The sequence below is a fragment of the Merops nubicus genome, unplaced genomic scaffold, assembly GCF_000691845.1.
Source record: "Merops nubicus isolate BGI_N331 unplaced genomic scaffold, ASM69184v1 scaffold7900, whole genome shotgun sequence".
Taxonomy (NCBI): domain Eukaryota; kingdom Metazoa; phylum Chordata; class Aves; order Coraciiformes; family Meropidae; genus Merops; species Merops nubicus.
In genome coordinates this window covers 2,753-13,961 of record NW_008583484.1, presented here as the reverse complement: position 1 = coordinate 13,961, position 11,209 = coordinate 2,753, and the positions used below count along the sequence as shown (strand labels likewise).

At 46.2% G+C, this 11,209-nt stretch overlaps 1 protein-coding gene across 1 annotated transcript in view; it reads right to left on the bottom strand.

Annotated features, from left to right (window-relative positions):
* Nucleotides 1-11,209, bottom strand: part of RAD54L (RAD54-like (S. cerevisiae)) — a gene marked incomplete at its 5' end in the record, with an annotated part of 17,632 nt that overhangs the window by 4,557 nt on the left and 1,866 nt on the right. The window contains 7 exons of the mRNA XM_008940859.1: nucleotides 145-219; nucleotides 2,326-2,452; nucleotides 4,339-4,489; nucleotides 6,226-6,350; nucleotides 6,814-7,102; nucleotides 9,546-9,615; nucleotides 10,403-10,538. Of these exons, the coding sequence (XP_008939107.1) occupies nucleotides 145-219; nucleotides 2,326-2,452; nucleotides 4,339-4,489; nucleotides 6,226-6,350; nucleotides 6,814-7,102; nucleotides 9,546-9,615; nucleotides 10,403-10,538 (973 nt within the window). The remainder of the gene's footprint in view (nucleotides 1-144; nucleotides 220-2,325; nucleotides 2,453-4,338; nucleotides 4,490-6,225; nucleotides 6,351-6,813; nucleotides 7,103-9,545; nucleotides 9,616-10,402; nucleotides 10,539-11,209) is intronic.

Genomic DNA, 11,209 nt, shown 5'->3' with positions numbered 1-11,209 from the left:
CAGAAAGAGCAACACACGGCCAATGGCTACAGTCTCATTCCTAGAGGGAAGCAGTCACCGCAAGCACTGATGGGCTTGTTGCAACTCTCTAGTGCTTCCTGTTGCTCCTCCCATTTCCCAGGCAGAGTTCATGCTTTCTGGTACCTGCAGCAGACCACCTGCTCAATCTTCACCGGCAGGTATTTGGACAGGATGTCTGAGGTTCTTCGGATTAAACACCTGCAGGGAGCAAAATCAGATGCTTGGATGACGTCAAACCCCTGTTTCATCACCATTATCTCTCAGGAGCTCAAGACAAAATCTATTTGATATCTCCAAAAGTCTCTTGACAGTCCCACAGGTGGCAAAGGCCAGACACCCACCATCCACACTCAGCTACTCTAAGAGGCTCCATCAGCCCATGCTACAGAGTCCAACGTAACTCACTGTTTTTCTGAGGCTTCCAGATTTGGTTCACAAGATTTGGAGGGATCAGGTACAATTCCATGTAACAGTCCAGTCCCTGGTGAGAGAAACTCAGCTCTTCCTCAGACTACCAATGGCATTCTCAACTTGAGCTACAACAGACCAGTGGCATGGGCTGCAGACAAGGGCAGGATTTAACCACCACACACTGTGGACAGAACTCACAGTACAAACAAGCAGTTCCCCAAGTAATAACTCAGAAGCCACGATGAGCTCATTGTCTGGCCTAAGATTTCAGCAAATGGCATATCCTTTGGGTTTCTAGAAATGCCCCATGGAGCAGTTCTACCACACTTCAGAAAAGATGAGATGAAAAAGAGCTGAAGCGAGCAACCAGAATAATAAAGAAGTGCAGAAACCCAGTTCTGCCAGGAAACACAGAAAATATGATGTTATGAAACCTACAGAAGAAAGGCAACAGAGATATATGACAGCCCCAAAATCTGTCAAAGGCTGTTAAAGAAAGGAATAATCTGGTCTCCAAACTCATAAGCAGTAGGATGAAAAGTTACAGGCTTAAGCTGCAGTAAGGAAGATTTATGTTACACATTAAGCGCATTTTCTAACTGCAAAGACGGCGATGCCCTGGAAAAGGTGTCCTGGGGAATTTGTAAGCTCTTCAGTGCTGGGTGGGGATTAAATAAGGGTTAGTTTAGATCTAACACCTTCTACCTTAGGACAGCAAGATGGATTAGACAACTTCTGCAAGGCCCTTCAAGCCTTACGACCATGATTCCACATCTTTGCATCACTGTCTCATTTGTAATTCCTACCAAATTCGACCAATTCATTTGTTAATACTTATGTGCTTCATCTTCCCTGCTTGTGTATGACTGTTGAACAACAAAGGAAAGGACACAGACTTCCACACAGCCAGGCACGAGCATTCCTGAACACACTTTTACACCCCTTTTCCATCAACTATAAGGAGAAATAAATGCACCTCAAGAAGGAATTAGCTCTTCTCCTCCTAACTTTTCCTTTCTCCTAGGCTTCTGCAAGCTGACCTGAGTCAAGGTCAGGGCTGTCTCCATAGAGGCTGTACTCAGTGTGAAATTCAGTTTACTATGGCTATGAATTGCAGGATTGTATTTGCGATGGTTGAAAAAAGCTCAGATTAAAAAAAAAAAAAAAATAGAAAACTAAATGAAGCTACCAGCAATGCTGTGAATCCAAAATCTAGTAAGAGTTTTCAGAGAGAGACAAGTGATTGTCAGCAGACATGGACAAATTTGCCATACTCGTGAACACAAAAGAAGCCAGGTCTAAAAAAAAAAAATACTAAAAATCAACCAAAGAGAAATAAGATGGCATTTTACATCACAGAGATGCTTCTTGGGGATCAAAAGTCACATCTTTGACACTAGCAGCCTAATCCCATCAGCCCTACAGAGCCAACACAGCTCTGAAAGTGTGAGCTGGATTCTTCTGTGACTTGGACAATCAACAGTGGGACTGAGAGACGTTCCTTATACCGTCTGCCACTCAGCACCTGGGCTGGATGGATCTCAAGTGGGCCCAGTCTATTCTGATGTTATGTGTAAGAAATTAAAGGGTGCTGCCTGACTATTCAAATCCCAGGAGAAAACAGAAACCTAAGAGCCACACCAGGCTTCAGCACCCGAGTACAATTGCTTGGGGGTGACTGCAGCTAACTGTGCCGTGTTGACGTGCTGTTTTCCAGTCTAAAGCTACATGCATTGTAGATTTATTAGGCAATAAATTCTTCCACAATCACTTGCTGAATAGATGTAACTGGCCAGAGAATTCATCACAGCTACAACTGTAATTTGGAAAGATAGCCGTGTTCACAGAGGGTTTATGCAAAAGCTCTGCGCAGAGAAGAGGGATGAAGCTCACCTGTTCACAATGCTGATCAGCTCTTTAAGCCTCTCTTCTCCTTTGTGTCGCTCAGCTTCACTTGCATCCGCATCTCTGCCTTTCAAGATGGGGATTTCAAAATGTCTTTTAAATTCCTGTGCAGTCCCTAAGCACAACAGAAGTGAAAAGGTGACAATCACCACATAACCTTTGATCAGTAGCCCGCAGCCCCAACTATCACACCACAAGCATGAGGCCTGACAGATAAAACAAACTCTCGTCCCATCAGTATGATTTGTTTTCCTTCCTAGCCAGGAAAGATCCAAGCAAAGCAGGCAAATCTGTACAACAGAAAATCATTTTGTTCTCCAACAGCAGTGCACTGCCAAAGGTCAGATAATTTTAATTAAACCTGAGTGCAGTCAGGCATGTACCGGTTTTGCTCACATTCCAGCTACACTTTTACTCCCAGCTTCTGGCCTTGCAAACAACAAGGCATTACGTGTCCCTGTTCCAAAATTATCAGTAATCAGTTGCTTATTACTGGTCACAGGCTGAAAGTGGGAAAAATTGCAACTGGATGCAAGCAGCTTTGATGGCTGTAGCTACAGTATTAACCTCACCTCAGAGAGAACAAACCCGATGTACATGGAGACCAGTCTTGCCCAAAGTACAGGTCAAGGGAAACAGGAGAAATCACATCATCTCCCAGTAATAACTACCCAAAACTGAAGCACATGGGAAAAGCAGATGTAGAACATCTACCACCCCATCACATCCTTTCCTTGAGAAATCCTGGGGAAAGAACAGCTGAACACAAAGATAGGGCCCAAATGTTGCTTGTAAGACCATGAATCTGATTAATGGTGTTTAACCAGAGTTGTGCATGCACTAGAATTAATGAGAAGCCTCTTGGACTGGATGCCAAACAATCCGAGACAAACAAGGCTGACGAGTTACAGCAACAAGGAAATGATTTACAGATTGGTTTATTTTCATTCCTTGACAGAAAAAATTACCTCTCTTGACAAAGCCAAGCTGCTCCACACTGGAAAGCAGCAAACCTGCTCCCAACCCAGCAATGCAGAAGATGCATAGACTACCTTGCTTTTAAAATGAAAACTGAGCTTGCAGACATAAGCAGAACACAGGAGTCAGAGAATATTAGTCTGCCACCAGCAATTGTAAAAGGGGTTTGATGCTGAAAATTCACACTAATCTCTCCTCGAGATGCTATTCTTCTCTCAGAAGTAACCCCATATTCACACACCTCCTTTGGCTTAAAAAGCAAGAGCAGTCTTAACTCCAAATGCCAGACATCACCCTCAGCTTTCTCTCAGATTATCTGAAGGTGGGATGGCAGCCTGCCAGAAACCTGGGCTTTGTTGTTCAACCCTGCCACAAGGCACATCATTTCACCCTGCACCAGTCACTTCAACCTCCTCTGCCAGATGGATATTGGAGAGCAGGGAAAAGCTGTCACCCAGCTGCCTCTGTACTCAGCGCAGAGAGCATGTCATGTCAAATCCTCCTCTCCATGGAGCCTCTCCTGCAAACACATTGTTCCTGGCTTAAATTTCTGAGCCCACCATAGCCTGAGAGTGTTGTAAGAAATACCATTACAAGCTGGCTCTTCCTGCCCAGCAACTCCTGCATTATATCCAAGGGCTTATTGGCAGAGAAACTCCTAGCCTAGTGGATATTTCAGCTGACCAGTGTAGCTATTCAAGAACAGCCACATAGTACTCAAGGTCTTGTATTCATTTTGCCTTAATTCCCCTTCCAAAATACCTGTTAAGACTGGTGTACTTTTAATTACAATCTTGAAACAGAGTTCAAATTATATAATGTCTCTAGAACAGAGGAATCTGATGTAACTTTCTAGTTACATGCAGCAGAATAAATCTCCAACCTGTACATGAGCTCCCAACCTGTACAGGACCTTTCCTCTCACTAATGCCTTAGTTGGTGCTTTTGCTGGCACTGGTAGCTGGGGGATGCCTTGCAAGCAACTTCCCCTCCCTCACATCTCCACTCACATTCACCTCTTACCCAGGATGCCTGAATTGACGAAGTGCACCAGGCTGAAATACTCCAGCAGGTCGTTCTGGATGGGGGTGCCCGAGATAAGGACTCGGCGAGGTGTATTTAAGCTGTTGAGAGCCTGGTATGTTTGGTTTTCAGAGTTCTTCAGTCTATGGCCCTTTGAAAAAAAAAAAAAAAAAAAAAGAAAAAAGGAATGAAGATGATAAATCCAGCAGCTCTGATCTCTGATGGGAAGCAGCTTGGAGATCCTCATCAACACTGACATGCTGTATCTCCCCACAAGGTATCTCACCACTCTTCCCATTCCTGGCAGTGAACTAAGCATTGTAGTATATTCAAACGTTGCAATAGATTTCTTTCAAAGCAAGAATCTGGTGGGAAACCCAAAGCCATTGTGTGAGGAAATGTGACACTACAAGCTTCCCAGACCAGGAAGATCCCAGTCACACCCAGGCAAGAGGGCCTACCATGAAAACAACTACCACCATATGGTCTAACAATAAGAATTGTTTCCTGTTTGAAGATGGTGACGCAGCTACTAACACTAGGCACTGAACTCTGGACCAGTAACACTGCATCAGCCAAGGTCAAGATCTCAAGCCTATAGCCAGGATTGCACACTAATAAAAAGAGATTCTGCACCTCTTACAGGGATAATCTGAATACAGGCCCCACTTCCCATGCCTGGGGAAAGCAACTTTATTAGCATCTGAGTGCCATGCTGTAGGACAAAGCCCAAGTGATGAGATGCTTTCTGCAAGTGCCAGACCACTACAGAGCTGAGTACTTATTGGGAACACAGGGAAGACACGGCCAAGGACTTGCATTCCCAGTGTCCCTAGCTGCTGGCCCCATCCTGGGGACACTGAGAGGTGTGGGGCAGTCACGGCCTCCCAAAGGTGGTGGAGAATCACACTTGTGAGGATGCTCTCTTTTTAAGCTCCTCTCAGCACTGCTCTAGCAAATACAACCCCACACCACTGGGTGGCAGCGCTATTTAACAAATGCCCTCCAGCCAGCGGCAGAGGACACCTCAACAGTGGCTGGGGCCCCCAGCTTGATCGTTTCAAGGAGGCAAAGGGTATTTGGTTTATTTTGTCCTTCAGAGCATCTCTGCCACTCGTGACCTACAATCACAAATAGATAAGTGAAAGCAGAGCTTGACATCAAGCAGGGAGTCAAGCCAGGTCTGTCTCCTCTTGAACAAGCAGCACATGAAGCAATTCCTCACCCAGCTCTCCCACCTCTGCCCCAAGCAGCAGAATACAGAGGGGATGAGGGTCCTGCCACAGGAGTGCCCTTTAAACTCACCCACAAGCAGAGAGTAAGACAGCCAGATAAAGTGCCTGACAGCAACCAACAAGAGCATGCTAAATCACAGAACAATAAGGTTAGGAGAAACCTCAGGAGTTCCCAGTCCAACATCTCTTGGTCAAAACACAGACAAGTTAAAAATCACCAAGCAGAACATAAGGACAGGCCAAAGACAGACAAAAATGAGAACCAGATCAGTAAGACAGGGCACTACATTCCTCATAGAGTAAGGCCTCTTCAGAGTCAAAGACAGGCAGTGGATCTACCTTCTGCTATGTATTTCACACTGAGAGGGCCCTAGTAGGAGCTTCCACCCTGCCAGGGACCTACAGAGTGGCCACAGTTACCACTACCTGTTTTTTCTACACATCTCAGCTCGTGAACACACCCTCTCTTCTTCGGGCTCACCCAGTAGGGGAGAGCTGGTTACCCAGAATCTCTCAAACACCAGGATGGGTGCTGTCCACAGCTAAACCTTGTTTTCTGCTGTCCTTGCTCCCTATGAAGAAAGCAGAACCAGTTTTGCCCAGATCTCAAGGAAATATCAGGGACAGATTCTCTTCAAAGATTCCCCTGTACCTCATCACATATGACCAGGCCAACACTGCCCTTCCGTAACACCTCAGCATGGAGTCGGAAGGTCTCATAGGAGATGATCAGGATGGGTGACGGCACTCGCAGGCCACGCTGGTTCATAAACCCAACTGCAGAGGGAAAGGGGGAAAAGGAAAAAAAGAGGGATGAGGAAAACAAATAGAAGCTCTGCAGTCAGAACTTTTGCCTTAAAAATCTAGGAAGACTTGTCTGTTTCAATTACTCTGTTGCACCCCTTTCACCCATGTATACCCACAACTTTCCCCACAGCTGCCCCCATTTCCATCCCCCTCCCACCTTTGACCACTCGCTTCCTGGCTTCTGGCTGGAGCAAAGAAGAGGCACTGGGATAGCCCTAACTTACACACATGACCAGACTTGGATTATTCCCAAATGCCAGCTATCACCCAGCGTGCAAGGGCCTGATCTAAACAGGTTAGTGGAGAGACTTTCATCAGCCTCCAGAGCTCTCATGACAGCTCAGAGCAGTTCACATCAGCTGCCGCAGGCTTCTGCCAAGGCAAGACTTCGACCTAAGCCAGCCAACCGCACCGACTGCAAACATTTCTGTACCTAGCTTACGGTCAATCTCTTCCTTGGAGCCTCCATCAATGGCCAGCGGCTGGATCCTTCCCCCCAGCCATTTCTCCACTTCATTGTACCAGTTCCTCACCAGGCTGGAGGGAGACACCACCATGGCCTTCTCGATTTCAGGCTTGCAGTCTGGACTTTGCCGGAGAAGAGTCCACATGAGCGTGATGCACTGCAGGGTTTTGCCCAGCCCCATTTCGTCTGCCATGATACAGCCGTGACTCCCAGGGATCCGTCGGCTCGTCACACATTCCCAGAGGAATTTCACTCCCTGCCAAAAAAATTGTTCTCTCAGAGCAGGTGGGGACAATAGAAGAATGACAACTTCATTACAGCTTCATTACCACAATGCAAAGGACTCACACTACAAGAAAAAGCAAATCTGTGCAGCACATCTCTGGGGACATGCAATGCTCTAATGAGACAGAGGGAAATGACCCAAGATGCAGCTGGAATGCAAACACATCTGGTTTGGAACAATGTTACTGGTGCCATGCACCAGTAACACGCACAAAATCTTACTAGATTTTAACTGTACAATTATAACCAGCTTCCTGACGTGAATTCCTGGCAGAAATTTCTACCCATGGCTGTATCAGATGGGCCCAGACCATCAGCTACCCTGCATCAATCAGTGCAAAGAGATTAATCACCTTAACAACACCCAGTCAGGTAGTTTTAAAAACAAAGAGTCAGAGTGAGCAGAATTGTTTCTGCTGCCTGATTAACTCCCAGAATACCCTCAGCAGCCCTCAGTTTCTGCCTAGAAACGCAATGACTCACCTGGAGACTCAAGGTCCAAAGCAGATTTAGCTTCAGAGAAGACACAGGGCTGAGGTTATAGCCCATGTCACATGGCAGGAGAAGAGCTCAGCCCTGTGTTAGGCTCAGGCACATCACCAAGACAGATAAAAGGGGAAAAAAAAAAAAAAAAAGAGACAGACTGCAAAATGTTCCTCCATCATGTGATGATACAAAGTTAGAGAAAACCAGTGTTGTGCTGGGAAGGTACAAGCTCCCTGCATTGCATCAACAAAACAGGAAGCGAGGGGCCCAGCCTAAACAGACCTGGAGGGATTCACCCCTCTGCACTCCACTGTTTAGGACTGGAAGATGGAATCCCTTCACATGCACTTTTCAAGTCCTTTTCTTTCTTTCTTAGGCCCTTAACAACAGGTTAATAAAGTTTACTTGAGCCAGTTGAACAACTATGAAATACATTACTGACAAGAAGAGTGCCTTTGGCTGGGGGTCCAGCTGGGTAACCTCCCAGCAACCGGGCAAAAGATATGACAAAGTGACACTGTACAGTGGTCTGGGAGCATCACTTGAATAAAGCAGCACAGGAATCTCAGCAGGCAAAGACTTGTTAGTCAGAGGCTGCCTTATCAGAGCTATCTGTCTAAAAAGCGTGCCTAGGACAGAAACATACCTATCATTACTTGACAAAAGCACCAGCAGGCAGTATATTACCCAAAACCAGAGTGCCTCCAGCTATGTAGCCAGAGACAAGCGTTACGCTGGGTCATGGGTTCAGTACCAAGTCAGAGATAAAAGAACAAGCTAGGAGCAGCCTACAGTGCTCTCAGAGCTGTCTCAAGATCTCCCATGCAGGGACACATCCAGCTTGACCTGCTTATCCTGCAAGATCAGCAACCACAGCTTCCATCTGTGCTGCCTCAAGGCTTAAATGATAATATACTGCATCTGTGATGAACTTCAAACTGTACAGATACCTACACTCGATACCCAGAGATTAGTACCCACCACTTTGATACTGTGATGTTGCACATATTTACAAACATAGAAATGTTTTGGGCACTCTCCACTGTCAAATTCCAAGTCTACATAGATCACGGACAGCTCACACCTACAAAGGTCACCTCCAAATAAAACACAATGAAGAAGGAATATACTCCATGCTGTGCTGGGAATTGTGGTACCAGAAAGAAAAGCTTCAGTGTTTCCTGGCTCAGAGACTGCAGATCCAATTAATTCTGCTGACCAGCAAAGCACAGTGGTGGACAGTCTGCCCTGCCCAACTCGAGACTGAGCTGCAACATAATTTATTGCAAACACCTTGCACACCGAGTTCCACTCAGCAGCAGACTTCATCCCCAGACTTCAAGATAAGTAAAGGCTGGACTTTCAGCCCTGGCTCTGCAAGATCCCATCTCCCTGCAGAATCTGGTCTTCTCCTAAGGAAGTGTGTCACCAGTGACATGAAAGTCAAGCAATGTGCTTCCCTAGACCTGTGCAACCAGTGCACAATGGTCACAGAAACTCCCTAGTTTCTACTGTTAGCTGACTCAACCTACAACCCCACAGAGAACCTACCTGCACATTAGGCAGCATCATGTTTAGGCTGGGAGTGCTCTGACCCTGCTCAACCAGAGGTAAGAGAAGAGAAAGTTCTTACCCACAAGAACTTTAAAGGACAAACAGGAGCACTGTAATACTCCCAGCACATCCTCTTGCTTAATAGGGGACAGAAAATATTTGCAGCATTTGACCTGGTATGAAGACGGTTAAACCAAACATTTCACTTTGCATTTGCAACAGAACAGAGTCTGGTAGACTGTCACAGACTGTTAGTCTGTGAGGTCTATGTAGATCTCACAGCTGGTGGGTAACAATTCCAACAGAGGAACTGCAGCTTTTTGAAATGCACCGAGTCCTCCATCCATACCCTCAGGTCCCGATGGCAAACTTACTTCTCTCTGATGGGGCCGTAAAACACGGCTGAGGACAGGATCCACCACAACATGGACAGGTGCTTTGTCCCTGCAGGAGGCAGCCAAGGAAGAAGACAAGTGTGATTAATGAACTCAGCACAGCATATGTTTAGGGTTTTTTTAAATCTCACTGCTATACTGAGGACTCCCCAGTGGCATGAGGGAAGTGACTGCCAACAAGAAAGTGAAAAATGGATTAATTCAGTTTTGAGAATGAAGTCACAGGCGCTTAATCTACAGTCTTACACATCACTGAAACCACATATTCAGGCTGTAGTTAAAACAAGGGCAGAATGCAGTCTGATACACAGTTATAGTCATTACTATTTTCCATCTTTCAATAACAATATTGTAACTGCATTACTGGAGAGAGGAACCCCTTCCCCTGTCTGTGAAGACCCAGCTGACAGCCCTTTTAAGTTATGAAAGTAGCACAAAAAGTACTACTTCAGAACAGAAACAATTAGACAGCCTAACATTTGACTGTCAGTCATCTCCCTCTGCTTGTTCCTCAATGCTGATGTTTCCTTATGAACAACTAAGCCACAAGATTTTCTAAGCAGCTACTCCCTGGGTGCATCCTCATTCCCTGAAACAGGTTTAGATTTTTGATGAGTGGGAAATGAAACAGCCTGTGGAGGAGCACAAACAATCTGGCACAGGTATGCTCCTCCTTTGATTGCTACTACACCTGAACCAATGCAGAGGCAAAATACTTGGAACCAAACTTCCCTTGAGTTTCAGATCCCAACTCAGGCACAGTTGGGCAGGAAGTACATAAACCTACACACACAAGGAGGTCAGAGTCGAAGCACTTCTGCCAGGTGATGACTCACTTGTCTATTTTTAGCTGGTCATGGGCACTCAGCAGCGGGGGCTCGTACAGAACCAGAGCTCCTTCCTCAAAAGGATCGTGGAGAGGACTCCTCTGCCCTGCCCGCTTGACGCCCAGCGTGCGCAAGCCCAGCGGCCCTGAAAGCAAACAAAGGCACAAGTCAAAGAACGACTTCTTCTGGAAGAAAGCACAGCCTTGGGGAAGAGCCTGGGTACGCTCAGGAGCAGTGAATGAACAGAGTGCTGGAGCAGAGGTGCAGGCACAGTTTTGCAGGCAGCAAACCCAGGCAGGGCAGTTGGGCAGCACTCTGCCAGCACACAGCAGGTGGCTCTGTGGCAGGACAGAACACAACGAAGGGGCAGAGGCAAAGACGGAGGAACGGCACTGCCCATCACAGGGGGTGCACCAAGACGGGCACGGCTGTGGCAGTGGGTGCTGCACCTGCTGGCACACAACAGTGTAAGCTGTCCTGCAGGGTGACTGACAGCTTCACTGCACACATCAGCAGCTCAATAAACATTTCTACAGATGAAGTATAGACTGGGTCAAATCCTCTTTTTGAGTGACTTAAATCAGAGTTGTATCTTTTATACAAGGTCAGGAAGTGATGAAGTTTTGCAGTATCACAGATACCACCATACTGCTGTTACCTACTCTAGGGTATTATTTTCTCTCTGCTGAGCAATAGTAGATGTTTGGCCCTGGAGCCAATTTCTGTGGAAAGCAGAAATAAAGCATGAATCCCTTTTCCTAGTATCATATTTTGATGTCACAGTTTTGGAATGAAGATGAATGCAAAAAGAACATG